This window comes from Lagopus leucura, unplaced genomic scaffold (genome assembly GCF_019238085.1).
Source record: "Lagopus leucura isolate 7727_CA_CO unplaced genomic scaffold, USGS_WTPT01 Super-Scaffold_100014, whole genome shotgun sequence".
NCBI lineage: Eukaryota > Metazoa > Chordata > Aves > Galliformes > Phasianidae > Lagopus > Lagopus leucura.
In genome coordinates this window covers 16,720,642-16,743,669 of record NW_024962268.1, presented here as the reverse complement: position 1 = coordinate 16,743,669, position 23,028 = coordinate 16,720,642, and the positions used below count along the sequence as shown (strand labels likewise).

The following is a 23,028-nucleotide window of genomic DNA, read 5'->3' as shown; positions in this document are numbered from 1 at the left end:
AGAGCCTTTACAGCCCTGGAAAGCTCTTCAGAAAGTAATTCTCTGAACTCAAAAAGGTAATGTGACTCTTATGTTACAGAATTTACCATGCAAGTACATGATGCCCAGGCTTATCTATCTGCAACTCTAATGCATTGTGATCACATAATGAAGTGGTGTAAGAGACATCTTGTTTCAGCAATAGAAAGCAGAGAATTTGAATCCTTCATGAAACCAACACCAAAAAGACACGCGATAATACAAAAAGCTGTAGTACAATTAAGCCTTTCGGACAAAGAGTCAGTGAGTTTCAGAGTATTCTGGGCAGCGCCTAGGTTTACTCTTCTCTTGCAGACAAGCAAGTATATCTCTCTGGGAGATACCAACAAAAGATGATAGGCAGTAATTCGAGCCTATTTCTTTACAACATTCAGAGGCTGTATTTAGACTAACACTCCTGCAATGTATGAGAATTCTACCCTCAAAAAGCCCACTACAACACTTCTGACACCACACAAGGGCAGCACCACCGCACTTTGTGGAAGAGAAGAAGGATGAGACTGATAGAAGGGTGCCTCAACATGCCTCCAAAACCATCTCCCTTTTGGTTTTCAGTCCAGAGAGGCCACACAAGCAGTCAGTCCCAGCAGCAAGCAGTGGTCAGAGGGAGTAACAGAAGTGAGAGCAAGCAGTGAACAAAGAAGAGCTGAGCTGTACCACACACAGCAGTGTATTGCAGATGACAGTCACACCCAGTGAAGCTGGCACTGCATTACAGGATTGCATTCACAAAGCTACTTAGCATCAGTACACCACTCAAGAAGAGAAAAAACAAAGTTATGGCAAAGATTTGTCAAGACAGATCTTAATTTAGGCATCACATATTCTAATGCACATTGCTCATGGATACAGAACACAGTACAGTGTGACTGGACTAAATGGAAAACATTAGGAGGACCTTCTTCTTGCTTGGTATTTTTGAGTAAAATTACCACGGACTTCTTTAGTGCTTCCTGCTTGAACAAACCAGAAACTTTCTGCATTCAGTCTAGAACACCAGTACACGCAGACACTGCCTTTATGTGGCTCTGGCCACACGCAGCAGAGTGCACCACACGACCACTGCTCCCCAGAAGCTGCACTCCACAGTGGGCATGTGCGCAATGCATTTGTGCCAGCTGGAAGTATGGCAGCTCATTTCAGAATGCAACAATAAAAGAGGTTATAAAAATCTTCCTATGTCCTGTCTGGAGCTTATACTTGTCTCCCCCACTTTACTGCACCAAATGCCAACACACATACTGCCATGAGCACTGTACCCTTCACATGTCATAGCACTGAGACGATCTCTTTACCTCTGTGAGCTGGACGCTTTGGGTTTCCTGAAGCAGAGAAGCTGAGCAGAAATTTGATCAGAACAGGATAATATTTGAGCAGACTTAGAGTGATCAGACAGAGATGCTCTCATGTGAAGCCTGTTTTCAGGATGTATATCATTTTCGCTTGCTATTACCAGTGATCAGTAGAGAAACATATAATACTAGGGAACAGAATTTCCCAGATGGGAAGGCAGACAGACAGGGCTGCCTGAAAAAAGTAAGTTTGAAACTTTTTGTGCTTTTTGTCAAGAATGTTTTCTGCCAGAATCAGCCATACAGAGGCTAGCGCTCTGCCAGTTGCCACAGGAGCAGTGCTGTGGTACCCATATCTTGCTGCCTGTGACTGAAAGTATCAGAGGATTATGCTACAAGTCTAATGGAAAGCAGAGTGCCTTTTGGTTATTTTGCTATTGTTTTAAAAGCTGTAAGGTTTTTCTGTGTTCTCCTTAATTAACTATGTTCCCAAATAAAGCCACTTGCAAGCAGATTCTCCTGATGCACACTGCTGCTAAGTGCTTCCTGACACAAACCCTGGAAGAACAGTTCTTGGCTCTCTCTCCTTTTGTCCTATATACAGAAACTGAGGCAGTGCAGGGTGTATAACAGATCCCAGACAACTTTATGAACTTTATGGCTGCCAAGATCTTTTCTGTAATCACCTACATAAACAACACTCCTCTTTTTTCTTCTCTCCCACACTTTTTTTTTTCTTTCTCCTTTATGTTCTTTCTTTCCTTTATCTCTTCTCTATCCTGTCTCCCTTCATTTAAACCTCGAGTTTAGCTCACATGAGGTGTCTCTTTTGGTTCAGAAGTATTTTGAGGTGCTGGAAAGGTGCTGGTTTTATTCATATACGTTCCATTACCCAGACTCATACCAAATGCAGTCACACTATACCTCAGAGGGTTACACTCGATTTGGCTTCCACAACCTTAAAAAATGATAAAGATGAAGTAAATGAAGATTACTTGTGAAGAATATAGGATATATATCATCAGATATCAGAGCAGCACTAACAGGATGTGTCTTGCCTTCTCAAAATCCCACCCTCATTTGTTCAAGTATGCCTAAATCACCTTCCACAGTCAAATAATTGATTTTGCTCTAACTTCAAAGCTTGTTTACTCCTCGTCTGTTGTCCAGGTCTTCCCAGGAATGTCAGCCCGTGTGTTCCAAGAGTCTGCGAATCCTCACAAAACTCTCTGCTCTGAGCACCCAAACCAATACTCTAGCCTTGCTAGAAACAAAGCTTGAAAGAAAACCCTGAGTTGGCAGATCTAGCTGCCAATTCTCCATCATATAAACTAAGTTTCACATAAGAAAAGCAGGACTGACTCAGATCTATATCTCCCACCCTACCATTTCCAAGAACTGACAAATGCCGACACCAAGAAAACAGTAGAATATGATACATCCTACTCATTCTCCCCCACTTTTTTCAAACGGTGATGTCTGTTTTGTTCTAAATAAAACTTTGAACATATTTTTTCTCTATTTTTCTAATCTCTGATCAGCTTAAGATCATCTATGACATTTTGCAAGGCAATATCATGCTGGTAATAAGCTATGTTGGCATCAGATAGTGTATTTAATTCTTAGTTTATATTTCAAACCGAAGAACATTTTTTGAATGCAAATTCCTGTTATTTTTCAAATTTATGATTAAACACTCTAGGCTATGACACTTGAATTCTCCTCCTTAGAATTTCAGTTCAGACACCATCTATTTTAGAAAAACAGCATCCTAGTCGATCTCTGTACTGATGAGATCTTCCCACTTTGGGTCTTACATAAACTTCATTAATATTCTTTAATTTTGTTCCAAGACTGTTAAGAAAAATGAATAAATAAATAAAAGCAGCCCCAGAACATAGGGTTAAGAAACTCCAAAGAACAGAAACTCTTCAGAAAAAACACAGAACACTTTTCCAAGAGTGAAAAATACAACTCATTTTTGCTAACCTTGGTCTCCATAAGTAAGTGGAACACAGAGAGGGTGGTTGGTTTACATCTTAATATACCTGTCATTCAAGGAGCTTATCGCGTGCTTTTCTTGAGAAGTGTCGCGATAATCAATTTAATTGGAGCAGGCACCATATAATGCCTCATTCATGTGCATAACAAGAAAAACTATGTCAAAACCTGCTCTACCATCTTCCCTAAAGAAGAATAACCAAAAAGATAGTGCTACAGAGTTGGAGATCACCTTTCGTTCTAATGAAAAGCAAAGCACTCAGAGCACTGCTACAACACAAATTTGATAGCCTTAAAAGTTCACCTGGATAAGAAGTCAGTGTGTTTGGTTCTTAATACCCTTTCAGCCCTTTTCTTGGAAGACAATAATAATTAACGCAGGCAGGGGCTTTGCAGTTAGTCACAGCTAATTTGCACTCAGTTTTGTTCCCTCCTTAGATTTGGATTGCCCCTCAGAGTGATAATGGATGTTTAAGTTTTATTGCTCTCCCTGGCATCTTTTTGCCAAATTACTACTATTCTCAGACTTCTGAACGCCCCTCCAAAGCTAAGTGAAATCCATTTCCTCAGTTGATAGAGAACACTTAATTGGATAAACAAGTGGCATGCTCTCCCTGTGGCTTTGCTAGCAGAAAAGAACCATACATTTCTCTGTGTGAGGAGAAACCTGTACTGCTTTAACTTATCCTTTTTCAACCTGTTGAGACTGTGATCCTACTTAGAAGAAATAACAGTAGCTGTCTCTGTGTGCTGTCACACAAGAAACATTAAATATTCCTGTCATTATTTTTCCAAATATTTGCTACCAGGCTTTATTTTAATTAAACTACATAACAAAAGCTGTCAGGAAGTATTGAGCAACTCAAAATGGACAACTGAAAAAACTGTTAGGGAAAAAACAGTTTTCTTTCAGTTGTGCGTTATTAGGAAAATGAAGAAGAAAATGAAAATGAAAAATGAAAATATGTAGAAAACGCAGCTCAAATATTCTGTTATCAGCATAAACATGGACAGGACTTAAACACAGATAAAAATCTGAGGTAAAAGAAACAAAAGACATCCAGAGATCACATCGCAGACAGAGCCAGGAAGACTTAGTTCTCAAAAGAAATCCTGAAATCTCATGGCAGCCAGCTGCTTTTTCTCCACTATGCACAACTCAACATTGAAGATGAGGGTTTCTAGATTATCAAAAAGATAGGCTGCAACAATACTCTAGCTTGATGAAAAGCTGGTAAATTCCTCATGCTGCAGGAACACAAGAATGGCTAGACATGGCTAGACAGCACAGAGCCCTTCAGACACTCATGCTTTTACAGAAAGGCTATAGCAAGAACTATGTGAGGATGAGATGACACAATCCCTGACCTCAAGATATTCTGGCAATCTTCCATAAAGGAATCAAAGACCACATTCTCATCACATACAGAGTAAACTTTTTCTCCACCAATTCCACATTTGACCTATTTTCTATATTGCTGTACTAATTGTCTCACATTTATCCACCTTCTAAGGTCAATTTAAGTGACAGATCGTGCCTCACAGTTGGTGAGATATCATTTTTCATTGAGTAACACAGTCCCTCTATTGCAGCCTTATCTCCTCCAACCATTTCTTTTACTCTCATCCAAACACACACCTTGAAAGAAAAATCATTGGAATACTTTATGATTCTGAAAACTTTGAAAAAGCACCCAATTTCTGCACCTTTGACAAGTTTTTCTTCAAGACAATTTTTGCTTAGAACCACTTTTCCTGTCATCTTGCCAACGTTAATTTTAATTCCTTCTTTACCAGCAATCATTGCATTTTCAAGAAAAAAATTTGGTTTTCTGTTCACTTATTTTTATTCTAAATCTTTATTTCCAGTATCTTCTTTTTCCTTTTTTTTTTTCACATAAGATAACAAAAATTATGAATTGTCATTTGTATTGAGCTTCCAAAAACTTATTAAACAAAGTTCCATAGCTTTTAAGTATCTTATCCCTCTAGCTACCACCTTTTGAAACTTCATCATTATCAAGCACTTTCCCTTTTGAAAATTATGTGCACCCATAATAGAATGGATCTACAGAAACAAAAATCAGGTCCATAAGCTGGAGCACAACTTCACAGCTACAAAGTACTGCATGTAATTCCAACAGATCTAAAGAGTTCCAGTATTAAATCTAGTACTTTATTATCTTACTTGGCACAACATAAAAATGTTTTTTAAGCTAGCAGAATGACACCTGACAGTCCACTGTGAAAAAAAGAAGCAATAACGCAGCAGATTCAGAAACACAAAATTCTTACCTATTCAAGAATTTTATATATATATATATATAATATATATATTCATATATATATTATATATATATATATTATTCATATATATATATATATGAAATGTATGAAATTACAATGCCTCATTAAGACAAGCACAGTTTCCTCATCCTGTTTGTTTTGTGTGCTTAACACAGCAGAAAGACTGAGAAGGGCAAATATTACATGCTTAATACCCACAAGTACAAAATATACAGATAATCTTCCTTGACATTATAGAGACACAGATGAAAGATACAGTAGCTAGAGCACAGTGCAGGTGAAATGCAGCAACTACATAGGTAATTTTATTCTGGCAGCTGGTACAATATGCCATATTGCAGAGCTGGCAAGGCAGAACTGGAAGCAAACATTTGGGTGATGCTACAATGAACAGTTTTCTTTCATTCATGTTTTCCTCCTTTATATATGACACTTCAGTACAAAGCCACTGACCACAATGTGAAGCCACTATCACTTTAATTGCAGTGATAAAGAGGCACTACATACAATATATCTCCTCTAGGCATCAGTGGACAGGATTCACTGTGAGCATTCTTGAGTCAAGTTTGGAGCTCTTCCAAGATGTTATATTTTCCCTTTCCTGAAGGAACGACACACCAGAAACCTGCACATCCCAGAGATATCCAAATGCTGTCCTCTGTGAGGCACAGTGCTGGGATTCATTGGTTTTATTCTACATTCTTCTTCACTTTATACCACACCCCAGTTAGTCTGGCAGCCACCTGCCATTATACTGCGCTCCTTCAGACGTGCTTCTTTTTTGTGTCAATTGGCATACAGAAAAGGCATACAAAAAAAAAAAAATCATGTTATGAAAAAAATGCAGTCCTCTCATGCACTGCAAGAGCCACGCATGTCATGTCTGCAGGTGCTTGCTCAACCCTCGGGCTCTCATACACATTCCTCACCCGCTTTTTCCATACCCAACTTAATGTCATTATTTGAAAACTTACAGCGTCGTATTGCACTCATGTCCTGGACAAAAAAGGCTCCACACTATGACATAAGACACAAAGGAGCAGTGAAGGACATTTTATACCCACCAAGCATTTTTATCAAAGCTCTTCCCATTCCTTTAACTGCCTGCATTTGAGGGAGTTGTGCAGGGTCAGAGCAGTCACAGTACTGAGATTACTGCGGAGTTAACAGCACCAAACTGAATTTAAATTTAAATGTTTTTAAGTTCTGTAGCTTCCACAGATGCTACTACTATTAATATCTCAAGACACAGTCCTCCCAGCACCTGGGCAGCAGAGCAAAAAATACTGCCTTTCAGCACTGCTTACTAGAGTGTCTAAGGCAGCTATGATGTAAGATTGATAAGTTTCTGGTGTATTAAAATATGTCATTACCAGCAAGTGACAATTCCGAAAAGAATCGCCTATGTAAGTTTTCTTTTTGAAGGACCTGAGGAGAAAGCAAAAATGTAAAAATTTTTGGAACTACATTCAATTGTACAAACCGTAAGTAATAGTGTAACACTCAAAACATCAAAGATCTCAGACACATTTGCTTGGGACCACTGCAATATAATTTGTTCTTCCACACTGGAGATAGAAATAAGGAGGATTTTCTGTATTTCCATGATAGAAATACAGCTCAAAGAAAATTCTTCTAATTTGTCTACCTTCACATCCGGCCCAAAAGTAACAAGCACCCATTCAGGGATTGATTAATGAAGGTTATGAGTTGAGAACAACAATTTGTTGTTATATTTCTGAATTCCAAGTACTTTAAAGCTGTGGATATTTTCTGTCAGTTCCCACCCGTTCTCCTCCAAAAAAAAAAAAAAAAAAAAAGTGCAGATTGAGATAATCTAAAAGAATATGACGAACAAGCTGCAAGCTGGGAGAATTTTCCAAAACTTTTCATAAGTCCAAAACATAGTGGATTTGTTAGCTTTTATTTAGGAAGGTATCCAAAACCACATACCAGGAGACAAAATCCTAAATAAGAATTTAATTTTAGGTGTAACTGAATTTTCATTTGAAGTTATACAATGTGGGAAAAGCAGCATGGGGAAAAAAAGCAGAGTTCAGTGACAAACCTCTGCAAATTATGTGTAGTTATCTGAAGTTACTAGAAGTGTTCACTGATAGTCTAATTTTTGGTAGAGACTTCTCTCAAATAGTGTCCATGAACTGCAATGTAACAGTTCAGTAACAGTTAAAAACTACCTCCAATATTATTTCTGCTTCACAAATCCTCCTAGTGAGTTCTTTTAGTAATACAAATTATTTATATTTCCTCTTGCAAATGTAGAAGCATGTTAATTTCTAACAAAGAATTTGCTGCAAGAGGAAAATAAATTACTTAGAAATTGTTTTTTCCAAAAGCAAACAAGCTTTGTCCCCTAATACCTAATCCACTACTCGCTTGATCTGATCTAATCATAAAGACAGTGGACCTGGCTAGATCTTGATTCATTTCTTTAATAAACTCAAACTCAGAGAATATTTGGGGGAATAGAAAATGAAGGCATAAACCACAGGTAACAAGAATGAAGAAAAATATCTGCTTGTACTATTAAGTTACATTAAGCTCCAGAGCTATGGACATGTAATGATGTCGCAAAGGAACCAAAAGTAGATCTCCTTCTTCATGGCAACTTTCCTTGCATTTACATTTTGGATTAAAAATTAGAGTCTGTTACACAGGATCTAATATAGTTCCATCTTGCATTTCCTTTGCATTTTACTGTCTCCTGTGATAGTGAACTGCCGACTGGAAAGAAATCTGTAACAAAACCTCTGACGAGTTGAGCTCAGAAACACGACCTATGCAAAGACAAGCAACAACTCACATTTTAATCTCCAAATACTCCTGTAGCTACAGATAACAAGTTGCAGACATAGCTGCCCGGGAGGTGGTGAGCATTCATGACAATTTACCAAGAAGGCAAAGCACAAAGGTACGAATTCACTATAGATTGATGAAAAGTGGTACATTACGGCATGGCAAAGGGGTAAAGGCAGCAGAGAAACAATCTCATCTGTGCATCTTAAGAAATGGGCTCTGACTTGCCTGCTGCTCTGGAGAAACAGGAACCCAAGCTGACATCTTCATAGCAAAAGCTGCTTATATACAGCAGCTTGACAGCTACCAAAATAGAAGTATCGGGTGTTCAGAATCACCTGAAAACAGAAGGGTTATACAAAATATACTGTGCCACTGAATAAAACCATCAAAGCCACTGTAATCAATGTTTGATCGTTCATTCTGTCCCCTAAAACAGTAATTTCAGAAGGCATTAAAAGGAAGCTGACAGAAAGCTTGGTAAAAACAGAAGAAGTTATATCTTTTATACCATTTTAAATGTGCAGGGGAGTCCAAGAAAGTATCTGAAAGATGAATCTGTTAGGAGATTCATGAATGAAAACATGCAAGAAATATATCAAGAAGTCTGATAAAAGCTGAAAACAGAAGCAAAGATGAACATAATGGAAATGTCCCACTACTCTCATCTTACTCTTCCCCAGATATTTACTTGCAAACATTGTTAGATAGAGGGTGAAATAGACCTTTTTTTTTGCCCTACCAACAGCCTCCGTGCTTTTGCTTTTAGCAGATTTGGTCCATGATGGTTCTAGACAAGGAAATGAGTCAAATCCATAAATATTGCATCAAATTAAACAGATAATTGAGCTCTAATCAAGCAGTATATGTATATATTTAAAATATGAATACATATGTACTTATTTGCATAAGCATACAACAGATTTAGGTCTACTGTTAGCATTTAAAGGCATCCAGAAGCCTAAGCAGTTTCACCAGGAACATTCTGCTTGCCAGCAGAGCAACTTGGAAAACAACTGAATGTATTTAAACATAGCCACTGCTTTGACAACACGACCAGATTAGTATTATTGTTATTACTTAATTAGTTATTTTTGAAGCTTGCAATTTCAGATCAGTCTCTAACCAGAGCATGGTAGGGAGCCAGCGTATACATAAAGCACATAATTATCCCATCCTAAATTAGTGATTACTTGAAATCTGTTTCAATTTAAAAATGGGTTGGGAAAGTCCTCAGCTGCTAGAGAAACCCAGTATATTTGGGCATGACTCAATAATAACCAATACATAGAACAGCACAGAAGTCTTCCTAATGCAAAAGCACGAGACAGAGCTACATACACATTTATGTGTGCATCTGATGTATATATATATAATAAACCTTATATACATATAATAGCCCACTGTTACTGACCCACCTCAGGGCCTGCAGCTGCTCATCTCCAGCAGACAAACTGAGGCAGCAGGGCCTGCTCTCCAGAAGAAGCCATGCTCATGGAGCTGCAACACAGTCATTTATCCTCTAAATGCCAGCAGTGGAGACAATGTATTTTGCTCTGTTGTTTATAATTCCTATGGCTGTTTACCACCTAACTTACTGCCACTGCTTATCTGCTCAGAACAGGAGCAAGACAAACTTCTCATGGTACTTTTGTTTTTCTTTTGAACAGCTAGGAAAAAAAGGGCATACAATTGGTGAGATTTGTCCTTATTAATGTCACATTATATGCACCACTGGGCATGTAGGAAAGCATGAGTTCCTCCCCTTATGCTCATCATCAGTGATTACATACAATGCATAAGCTATGATGGGCAGCAGGTACAGCACATTGTTCATATGGCAACCGAGGAAAACAACTCTGTTAATCTGCAAGCTTCCTTTCAGCATCATGAAAATGGATTAAGAAAAAATTATACAGACAGCAGAACAATCAAAACCTGGTTTCTCCACAGATTTGCTTCCCACATGCTCCAGTTCCCCTCTTAAAGCTTTTTTTTCTAGTCTCTCTTAAATCTCCTCTTCCAGCCCTCCTCACTTTCAGTTGGGCCACAGGTAGCACTGTGCCATCCTCAGCAGCAAGTTATAGTTCTGCTGAGTCATTGGTCAACCATTGTATGTTTATCAGTCATTTCATTTATCAAAAGATCCCATCTGTACCAGCAAAATTTTTGAGAACTTAGAATCTGATTCCTCTACTTCTCTTACAGATCAGTCTGTTTGGCCAGAAAACTTGCAAAGATACTAAAATGGAGAACAGATAATCTTACAAACCTCATAGCATTACAAAATCAAGTAGAAAAAGGCATTAAGTGTATTTTTTACTGCTAGGTTACGAACCTGTAGTATAAAGTCACACACCGACAGCTTCCCCTAAGTGAATTATAAGCTTTTTATTAGGAACACCACACATGAAATCATGAGTGGAGATTTTCAGGGGGGAAAAAAAATCAACAAAATACATGAAACCACACAAATACACACACAGACAATTCATTAGATAGACTCACGGAAACCAGAAGCATGATTGGAAAGCACAGTTTCATAATGATATTCTAGATCACGTAGCTAGTAGCCACAGAGTTAAAAATAACAGAATAAGATTTCTTAAAACTGCACAATAAATAACTTTTTTTCTGAAAATACAGAAGAAAGACATCTTGGAGGAGCAAGGCAGTCTAATCCTGGGCACTCCATTCAAACCAGTTACTAGCAACTAATTTGTGCTTTAACTTAGCCAGTCAATGACAGATTCACTGATAGGTAACAACACTGTAAAAGCTACAGCCAAACACAGTTTCCAGGGCAGCAACTTCACGTTGGTCAAAGGTGACAAGGCCAGGACCAGGAGCCACCGACACAGCTGGATTCTCATGTATTGAGATCACGGATGAGATTCATTTGACCTGTCAATTAGAGTATTTTTGCAGACAAAAGAGTGGGGGGAAGGGAGCTGGCAGATGGATGAAGTTGGATTTCACATACAAAGAAAGGGGATGATGTTGAAGTACTGAAGTAAACGCTATTGCAAATTTGAATGATTTATCTGTTTAACAAAAAGAAAGCACCACCCACAACATACCCTACTTCTGAATGTTTCTCATAGGAAAATTTAAAAACAAAACAAAAAACAACCCACAACACAAGCCAAGCAAGGAGAATATCCAGATATTATTACATACAAAAGGGTGGAAAACAAAGCATGACATAGGACAGATGCCCAGGGAATACTGGATTTACTGTGTGACTTTTTTCCACATTCCATTTCCAGAATGCTTCATACTATTGCCCAAATAAGAAATGTACAGTAGATATTAAAGAGAGTTGGGAGTTACCGAGTAGGTCTTTCCCTCTTTACACATGGCAAAATAAGCCAAGTTGCAACATTCAGACTTCACAAACTTCATTATATCTAGGCATGGAGAAATCCCCATCCCCTAGGGAAAAAAGGTAGGCAGATCACTTTCATGCCTGGCACTCTCCAGACTGCTCATTCATACTTTTTAGCTCCAGTGTGTGGACAAGACAAAAGAGGATGCTGCAGAGATTTCACTGACATCTAAATAAAGAGGTATAGCTGGCAAATAGGTCACCTGCCACACTTCTCACCACAAGCACCATTCACCAAATACTATAAGGCTGGAGAACAGCAAAGAAAGAAGTGACAGATGCCCTTAAAGCAAGAGGAATGAGAGAAGGGGAAGAGACCCCTGGAAAAATACTTGTGTACTTATCTTGAAGGACATGGAGATTGGAATGGAGCTTCCTTGTTGAGGTAGCACAGCTGTAATACGCTTCAATTCATTACCATCAGCACCTCCTAAGATAGGAACCACCAAAACTCCATGTTTTTTCAAATACCTTATGGGGCTGTACAGTTGCATGTGACGGAACAGTGCTGAATCAAAATTCGTATGTTCATAAGAGCAACTTAAGAAAAAACAAAATGTGATCTTTCCAGAAGTGTACATCTGTACTGCCAAAAATCTATCCACTTGTGATGATCAAAATCCACTTGCTCTTCAAGAGAAACAGTTTCATTGGCCACAAGTATACTACAGTGGAATAGAAAGATATTGCCATTTTTCTGGGCTAAAGAAGCAAAATTTGCCCAACAGGAGTTTTGCAAGGCTGTAGAGCTACCCTTAATAAGTTAACAAGCACATTCTTCACAATGAACAAGCCTCACAAACTGAAAGATGTAGAGGTGGTTAGAAGCTTAGTGATGTATTTTGTCTATTACTTTAAGACAAAATGTTATTAAAGTGTTCTAGGGATTTCTTTACTTCCTAATCTTTTCTAAGGAAAACACTACCTTCGCAAAATCTGTCAACCAGGTGCAAGCTTTCTACATCCACAAGAGTGGGAAAGTCTAGAATAGTGGTATCAAACTAATCTTGCAGAACACACTATCAGTGCAATGCTGTTACAGTATCTGCTCAGGACAGTTCAACATGGGGCAGAGATGATACTCTGAAGATCAACATGGAAAAGGTATCTCACACTAAGTAGAAAAACTGCCTGGGATATAGGGGAAAGTGATCACGCTGCATTTCTCAAAATTGAAGCAAGATTGAAAGAGAAAATGATACTGATGAATGGAGATTAAGAAGTAAGGTGACACTCCGTAAGTGCTAGATTTTGTTTTCAGGTCTCATATATGGTGCTATGCCACAATAAGAACAGTTTCACATGAGCAGAACTCAACACAGCTCTGCTTTTCAATGAAAAGCTTGCTGCAAGCATCTGGGCATGCACCAATCTGCAGAGAGAGGACCTACTTGGCATCTCCCACCAGCTTCCATATAAAGAAAAGCTGTCATACAGCCATCAAGAAGAGATAACAGGTGACTGTTCTGTCTGTGGCTGGGCACAGAAGGAAGAACTGAGCTGGAGAAAATCTTAAAATTCCTGAGCACAAGCAGCAGACTTGACCTAATTCTGTACAGCCAAGAGATCTGGTTTGCTTGCTCACCACTGCCAAGGAAAAGCTGTGTACTGATTTGGGGGAGGCAGGAGGAGGAATAAACAAGCAAACAGTACTTCGTGACTTTGTACAGCATTGCTGTTGCCTGGGCAGCAAACAGCAGCAGCACTTCTGGTAAACAATCACGTCCATCAGGACAGAGGCAACCTGCTGACCTACTCAATGTCACGCAAGGCCCCAGAGTTTACCAGGTACAAGGTACAGACCATTTTTAATTTCCATGCTAATGTTCTTCTACTGCTCTTCCATTTCCATGATAATGTTTAAAGAGTCTTTGAAGATTAAAACATCACCAGATGTCCAACAGCAACTGTCCACTGACAATAATGGTCAAGGAAACGAAGCCTTTATGATGCTGTCAACTAAAAATCCTATAAACAGTGACTGAGATATTGATGAATAAAAGAGGGCCTTGTTCCTAACGAAGAGGATAGATTACCAGAGAAAAATTAACTTCCCTACAGGACTCAGTGCATGAATTCAGGATTCATTCACTCTATTTCTGAGCTTTGTTCCCTCCCATTCCCAGTAAGAGGCTAGGCTCACACAAACCCGAACTGCTACACAAGGAATAACACACAGTTGAGAATTAAGGCATTAGTGTTGGGAAAAATTCATTGTGATGTTTTGCTGAAAGGCATCATGAAAACACAGCATTATTAGAAGTGTGTCCTATATGGCATGCCAAGACTTGTCCAAATGTTATTTCTACAGTGGGACAAGAACAGAAACGTTTCCTCCCTTTACTTTCTCTTTGCCAACTTTCCCATACCAAAGAGATTTCATATCTGCTCTCCTCCCACGTGCCACAAGTATGATGATTCCCAAGCCAAAAAGCACCATATTGACTGAAATCAGGAGCAAAGGCTTTCCCCATGTTTTGAAAACATTGCTTCTCTTTCTCAATCATTAGTTTACAGAGTCATAGAACAGCTTGGGTTGAAAGGGACCTCCAAGATCATCTAGCTCCAATGCCCCTGTCATGGGCAGGATTGCCATTCACTAGATCAGAAGGCCCAGGCCCCATCAAGTCCAGCCTTGAATGTTTCCAAAGAGGGGCAACCACAACTTCTCTGGGCAGCCTGTGCCAGTGTCTTACCAGCCTCTGAGTGAAAAATTACTTCCTAACATCTACCCTAAACCTCACCTCTTTCATTTTAATTCCATCCCCCCTTGTCCTATCACTACCTGTGTAAAAATCTGGTCCCTATCCTGCTTGTAAGATTCTTTCATGTATGGGAAGATATCAACGAGGTCTCCCTGGTGACTTCTCCAAGCAAAACAATCCCGGCTCCCACAGCTTTTCATCACAGGAGAGGTGCTCCAGCCCTGTGATCATATTAGTGGCCCTCCTTAGACCCACTATAATAGCTCTGCATCTTTCTTGCACTGGGGACTCCAGGCCTGGACACAGTATTCCAGATGGGGCCTCATACTTGTTAATGCGACTTAGAAGCTCCAATGAAAACTCCAGTTGTTCAGTCCATTTACATGGTTTATTCAAGAGAAAATTTGATTCTGATATATGTTACAAATAAGAGTTATACAATCATTGTATGAGTGATGCTCATAACAGCACAGCCCTGAAAATAACAGTATATATCAAAGTAAAAGCAAAAGGGAGGTAGAAAACAGAAATCAGTTTTCTGTGGTGAGCTGAGGTGCTGAATCTGAGCCTGATCCTACCCATGAATGGCACTGGATACCCACAGCAGTTATTGCTGCCTAATCACACTCTGGGAAGCAGCTATCTGCCAACCACACTGTTTTGTCATCTTGTTCTTCTTCACATCTCAGCACTGGAGACACTTATCAACTTGTCCAATGTAATATTATTCTTATCAAGTTGTTTCAGAATTCCTACAGTAAATAAGCTTACCATTTCTCCTCAAGGGATAGTTTTCTAGTTTCTCAAGCAATATTTAACCATACTATGGTGTTTATCTATTGTCAGTTCTCCCTCCCTCATAAGAATAAACAGAAAATGTATTTTTAGTGGAAAAACACAGTATCTCCTAGTTAGGAGGAGAAAAAACAAAGGGAAAAAGAAAAAAAAGCAGAAATAGATATGGTGCTGAAGAGCAAAATCTAGGAGCTCTAGGACAGAAAAAAATTATCCATTAGCTCATGAGGAAGAAGGGCATCACAAACAGCTCAGAAATCTCAGGTTTTCATCCTGAAAATGAAATTGCACTCCTGGGCTGTTTGGGCTCGGTTCTGAGACTAATGGGGCAGGGGTACCCATGGACTCATTCCCCAGTAAAGGGGGAAGTGGAAAGGAGAGAAAGGGAAGGGAGATGGACCTAAAACAAGACAGTGGCAACAATCTGAGGAGGAAAGTTAATTTATTAATTATTACATTGGAATGCAAGGTAACACAATATAATAAAATGGAATTGGAGCTAATAAATCAAATAAAATGAGCGAGTGCCAAAAACCAAAGGCCTTACTTTAATGCTGAAGCGAGATGGCTAGGGAGCAAATACACTGCAGAGATGAGCAGCAAAAGGGGAAAAAAAAGGGGTGGAAGAAAAGGGGGAAGAGGCATGCCTTGTGATTTGCAAACAGTTTTATCTTTCCCTCTGAACAGAAACGGAAATGAAAAGTGATCTGGAGAACTGGAGCATTAACTCTTTAACTCCCAGTCTACTACATGCTGCTATGATGCGGAATATCCTAACAGTAATCATAAAACCATGACAATTTCTCAATGCTGATAAAAAAGGATTAGTATGTTTTCATGTGATGTAGTCTCTTATGAAGAATCAGGGAAAGACAAGAAAAACTACATTCCTCTGCTTGTGGTGCTTCCGGGTATTAAGAGATTCAGACCCAAATCCTACTGAAACTTCTTCAGAACAGAGATTTTCAAACTTCATAAATCACCCCATCAAAGCTATAGTGGTTTTCCCCTAAGGCCACTTGCAATCTGAATTAATTTATGATTCTGTGTCTTCTAAGTTTTAGTTTTGAAAAAAAAAAAAAAAAAAGAGACTGTTTTTTGGATAAGGTGCTTTGTCAAAAATCCCCTGGCCTGTCTACTAGCCAACTGCTTTGAAAAACCTCAAATCAAAGCAAACCTCAAAAAAGTTTGTAACTGCAACCATATCAGGCTGACTTTATGATTTAATTAAAGAAATTATTCTCTAAATCCTTGCTGTGGATAAAATACCTCAGAAGGCATAATGAAGTTCTACTGTTTCATTTTCAAATTTTCATTCTAACGATGACTAACCAAGATGTTTCAGCAAAGCACGTGACAAATTAATCAAGGAAACTAATCTTATCTTCATACCATCTTTACCTTAGAGACCCTTCAACCATAAGGAGATTCAGAGGGGTTTTCATAAATTGATCCCCACTGGAAAAATTTCCAAGGAGATTCCTGATCTCCATTCCTGCTGGGACTGACCAAGTAATAGTCCAACAGAAAGGAATTCACTGGATACTGATAGGTTGGCAAGGAACAGATATACTTTACAGATACCTTGCTGAGGAATTCAGGCTTAAGTGTGAATCACCATTCCTTAGCCTGTTGCAGGCCAAGATGCATTGGTCAAGAGGGGTCAATGTGCTGCTCTATCCACTTTAAACTACTGTCAATTATCACACTAGGATCAAGGCTTTAAAGCACATGCAGGCTGCACATACTGCCTGTATACTCCACTCTGCTTGCATACTGTAAGAGCCCTTTGCATTTTACCTCTCACACTCTATGTGCCATTTTAAAGAGCTCCCTAAAATATCACCTTATTCATATCCAGGCACTTTGTCTCCTATTCCTCTCCACAAGATACATACAGCCTCTTTCTCTTGAACTAGAAACCTGAGCTACAGTACTGATAAAAAACAAAGCACAACAAAATCAAGGATTCCACTTCCATATCTCACTTTGATCCACAGCTTACTGAGAAATAAAAAACTTCAAGCTCTAGACTTGGAAGTATTCCTTTGAATGAAGGATGCCTATGTTTGATTCAGGTTTGAATTTAAAGCCCTGGCTAAGGTTTCATCTAACCAAACATTTATTTTTGAAGTTATAATACAGCCCTTCCATCTGTCCCAGCTACCACCTGCTGATTCAGTTTGTAAAGAAATTCTGGTGCACTTGAGCTACAGTCCTTTTGGAAGAATAGCATTCCAGGTGCACAGCAAAGGCACTTCAACTACTAACAGGCTCAAAACAATGAGTAGTGGAAAAACAAATAATAGCTAAAAAGCTTCAAATAATAGCAAAAATTTCAAAGTACTGGAGGAAAAAAAAAACAGTAAAAGTAAAGTTTTCATAGTAAACCCCAAGGGTCCTCAGCTTTACCTTGTGACCTCCTGTTTCTCTTTTTCAGGAATTGCACTCAAAACACTGAATTGATTCTTCTAGAGAATTGTGTCACTAAAGTTTTGGATAGGTTCATCCAGTTTTTAAGTTCACACACATTCATAAATGCTTCACTTAGTTCCAGTGACACCAGAATTAGCCCAGAACCCCACATCACTTACCAAGCCATTGCAAGTGCTGATTGCTGCTGTTCCACTCCCTGAACCTGGTTGCAATACTGTGCCAATAAAGTGGCAAGGAACTCCTGAGTGCATTGCAATCTTCGCACGACTGTGGTTGCCATGTCTCCTCTCCACTACGTAGTTGTGGGAAAGAAATCCCATGTGGATAGTCAAGTTGAAAAACAGATCCTTCTCCTTGTGGTTAATTTTATAATATATTGCATTCTCTTTTTTGTCGATATCTCTCTTCTTTCTTGTGTTTGAGATGTGATGGTGTAAATTAAAAGAAACAAAATGCCCATTTGCATCTACTCTTGCTGGATCTACCACTTCGTATTCTTGCAGTGTCTTGATAAATTGCCCTGAAATGAATGTGAAAAAACAAAGAAGCAAAATCGGTAAATGTAATCCTGTTCAGAGATCACGTGGTTTAAAGAAAAACTCAAGAGTGACAGCGGTCCACCAAGCCATACTGCACAAGAGCTGACACTCTGTATCTTGCATACCCATCACAAAAGGCTCTGATCAAGGAGATGGTGTCCACACATTCAGAAACCTGTCCACCTTAAGTAGGAGATGGATCCTTATAAATTAGGAAAAATAAAAGAAAACGCTACTAAGTGGTTTTATGGGCTACAGGAACAGCAAGAACATCAGTAGCCTCAGCCTTGGCAGATGCTGCAGCAGAAGAAGGAATTTTAAAGGGTTTGAAGAAGAATGAAGTAACTATGCAATTTTGCATGAGGATTGCCAACCACGATAAGACTGGATAAGACACCTTATCAGGATCCAGAAGAAGAAATTAGGAACCAGCAGAGAAAAATATCACTGGCTTTCTTGTCCCTTGCTACGATACAGTACAGCTGTTTCTGACTTCTTGCTGTGGAGTTTTGTTTGTTTTTTTAATTAGTTTAAACCTTAAAAGTCCCAAGCAAATAATAAAACTATGTAAATTGTAATCATAAGAACTCGTAAACTAAAAAAAGGATCTTCAGCTGGCATAACTGACTTCAGCCCAAGAAATCACAGGCTGAACATCAAAAAGAAATTGTGAGGATGCACATTACTTCAATTCCTCCTTTCTCAATCACTCATTCACAAAGTGAATCATCTCATTTATTAAACCAATTAACAAAATAATTAACCTGCTTCATAAATTTCCAGAGCCGCATATTCCTCCCTAGGACTGCTAAGATAACACTTCTAGATACACTTCTCTTTCCACTGACTACACTTTCAAAGCTTCATAGGCTAAATCATGCCTAGACAAATTGTTGTCTGGATTCATTGCCTTTGGAAAGGAAGATATCTCCTTCATCCCCACTAGCTGCAGCTGGGACATGACTGCTCATATTTCCTTAGGCCATGTGCACTCAAGACACATGCACTGAAATACTCCCAATTGAAAACCAAAACATACATGCATACACACAGACAAAATGAAAAATACACACCAGACTTCTCAGCACATACATAAAACTATGAGGGCAATATGTCTTTACTCAGTAGCATCTTCTATTTCAGAAATAAGCTCATCGCTTTTCTACACAATAGACAATATATTTTTTTTAGTGCAACTCATACCAGCAGCCTACAGTAACTTTGTGCCTTTCCAGGAAAACCACAGCAGTGGGCTCTTAATCTTCATAGCTGCAGGTATCGCAAATGGGGAGACTCATTCCTATAACAAATTCTGAGAGATGCCTCCTGCCCTTTTCTGCATCAGCACTGTGGGAAATGAGAGGCTGAAAACTCAACCCACACACTGCTATCCAGAGTTTACACAGCCTGTTGACAGCAAAGCAAGTGTCTGCTGCTTGGCAATTTAGCAGCTGAAACTATCCTGGGGTCCCCCTCCCTTCATGACAGTCCAGTGCAATGGAAGAATGGGCACCAGGAAAAGAGAAGAAACCCCAAAACACACCTTGCCTGCAGAAGATGTTACAAAATTCCTGTGTATTTTCCTCCATGCCTTACACTGTGCAATCAAAGGCAGGGTGAATAGAGTATCCTGGAAGATCAAGCTCCCATTTGCCTGCTTTTCAGCCCAATTCATGGAATGATGACTTGACCTTAACTTGCTGCGGCTCAACTGTTAAGCTCCATTCAAGACCAGAGACTTGCAGTTTTGGACTTTGTTTAAGTGTTTAATGAAGTTTCTTATTTCATTGCTATAGAAATTAGTGTGCAGATGCTAGGGCAATTTAGACATTGTCAGAAAAACTAGAAATAATGCTTAAGCATCTGTTGCCAACAAGGTTATCAAAGCAGAGAAGTCTAACTTCTTTCATCCACTCTTTCAATACTCATCTCTGAATGTTAGTCACTGGAGAGTGAAATTATGCTGAAATAATATTATACAATAATATAACCACAGAAATGAATTATTTAAAAGTCTGCAAAAGACCATAGGGAATAAGATTACAACACAATAAAGCTTAACAAGATGAGGAGAAAGGTATTTCTGCAAGTAATCATTATCAATGTTAGCAAAGGCAAACCTATCAATATTAGAACAACTTACTAAGCTCCATGCTGAGGCTAACCACCCAAACTCTCTAGCTGGAGACAAGTCTTAAACAAAGATAGGAGACACAATTTTGATAATGCCTTTCTGCTCTTCTGGGAAAGAATAACAATGAAAAGGAAGCAGCAACTGAGAGAATAACTTCACACATGCAGTCCTCACCTCAGTAGAATAAGGGCTGTAATTCTTCAACACTGACTTCCTGAAACTTCCTTCTCAATTAAAGCATTATGGGCTCCCACAAAACCTACTGCCAGCAAACATGAACAGAGGGAAATTATTCCAGGACCACAGATGAGCCTCAGGGCTGGCATGCCTTCATAGAATCACAGAATCGTAGGGGTTGGAAGGGACCTCCAGAGATCATCGAGTCCAACCCCCCTGCCAAAGCAGGTTCCCTACAGCAGGTCGCACAGGTCGGCATCCAGGCAGGTCTGGAACATCTCCAGAGAAGGAGACTCCACCACCTCCCTGGGCAGCCTGTTCCAGTGCTCCGTCACCTCACTGTAAAGAAGTTCTTGCCCATGTTTGTGCGGAACTTCCTATGCTGCAGTTTGTCTCCACTCACCACTGAAAACAGTCCAGCCTCACCATTCTGCTCCCCACACCTCAGATATTTATAGACCTGGATCAGGTCCCCTCTCAGTCTTCTTTTCTCAAGGCTGAACAGACTCTGTCCCACCAAGTGGCCCGCTCAGGATCTGCAGGCCAGGAAATGGAAGATCTCCATTTAGGCTTAGGTAGCACCAGTGTGGAGAACATTTTGTCTTCCCACAACTGCCATTTGGGCATGCTGGCTGGCATCATTGCCCTAAGCAGTACCACAGCATCACATTAAGCAGGTCATACATGTTCAATCAGCTCTTTGCCTTGATACCACAGTGCATGCAAGGGTCATTTCAGACAGAGAAACTAACCAGCCCCAGGCCCATAGGGCTTGCATAAGAAAACTAAGAATTGATTAAATCATTTGTGGAACCCTCCCTACAGACCCTGCAATTTCTGTGACTTGAAAAACATCTGACAGTACTTAAAACTACTGCTGTCCATTCTACTCCTGCGTGGATTCAAACTCGCAACATGTGGCAGAGTATTGCCTATATTAAGAACTGCTGTACAGAGAGCAGATAAACATGGGAAGAAAAAAAAAAAACAGTCACTGTCTGTCACATGGGACAGAAAATGTACAATTTATTTTAGGGGGAAAATACGTTCTTCTGAAAACATTCCTTTAAAATGTGACACATCATCACTTGCATTGACTCATCTTCATCTCTGTAGCCCATCTGCATCTGCCCCTCAAACCATCTGATCCCCTGGGATAGGAAATAATGTTGCTCATCTCTGGCAGGAGACTCCCTGAGCCAGAGAAAGGCTCTGCACGCAGGAAATACCCCTCCTACGAAAAGACCCATCCTGGAGAACAGCCATCCAGGGAGCCCTTGGTCACGTAGCAACATTAATTGTCTGATCAGTCACACCATGGATGCCAAGTGAAAATACACATCTAACAGCTATGCTGTTTCAGTCCTAGATGTCGCACGCTTCACTCTCACCTCCATCTGCACTCTGTCTTCCTCAGGAAAAGAATAATATTTTGAACTGTCCCTTTATGCAGAGTTTATTAAATTTTAGCATTCAATGCCTATAAATGAAGATAATTCTATATCCATTTCTAAATATCTGGGAAATAAACAGCTGCCAAAGTGCAAATGGAGCTACCCCTGTCCTTTCTGAGGGACAGAAATGATTGTATTCAATCAGTGTAAGTGAATTCAACAGAAACTAACTTCAGGATAACTGTTGCTCACTTTCCAAAAAGTTTATTTAACAACCATTTCCTTCCAACATCTCTGAGGGACACAGAAGACCTTCTCTGTGCTCACACTCTTCCACTGACAGCACCACAGGTGTTGATTTGATCAGGAGGACTTTCAGAAAACAAAATTTTCTCCTACTCTTTCAAGATTTTGATGACTTGGCAGAGTTTCCCAGCTAATGACTTTCCTCTTCTCTCAGCTCTCCTTAAACTGGAAACAGTACAGAATTCCTAAGTTATGCTACCCTAGATGTCCAGCAGCTGTAAATGGATATGGTAAAGTTAAGCCACCTGTGGAAGTCAGGCCAGGGTAGTGTTCAACAAGAGGCTTCTCTAGTACACAAATGCTCAGCCTTAACCTACTGTCCTCAGTGCATACAGAACCATAGAATCATTAAGGCTGGAAAGACAGGTAGTATCACGAAGTCCAATGACCAACTCACCACCAGTACACCCTCTAAACCACGTTCCCAAATGCCACATAGTTTTTGAACACACCCAGGGATGGTGAGACCATCACCTCCCTGGGCAGCCTGTTCCGAGGCAAAGTATTTCCTAACATCCAATCTAAACCCCCCTGCCCTCCCCCTTCCCCCCTACTGGCACAACATGAGCCCATAACCTCTCATCCTAAACAAGGCTTAGGTTGAAGGAGTTGGTACCTGGTGAGCTGCGGGTGCAGGATACTTGTATTCAGCCATTCAGCCTCTGATGATAAGGCTTACTCTGCAAATGTATGGGATT

General features: G+C 39.7%; 1 protein-coding gene across 1 annotated transcript in view; it reads right to left on the bottom strand.

The window, feature by feature from the left end:
• ADAMTS12 (ADAM metallopeptidase with thrombospondin type 1 motif 12) overlaps positions 1–23,028 on the bottom strand; it is a 187,078-nt gene that overhangs the window by 163,396 nt on the left and 654 nt on the right. The window contains exon 2 of the mRNA XM_042875418.1: positions 17,939–18,300. Within this exon, the coding sequence (XP_042731352.1) occupies positions 17,939–18,300 (362 nt within the window). The remainder of the gene's footprint in view (positions 1–17,938; positions 18,301–23,028) is intronic.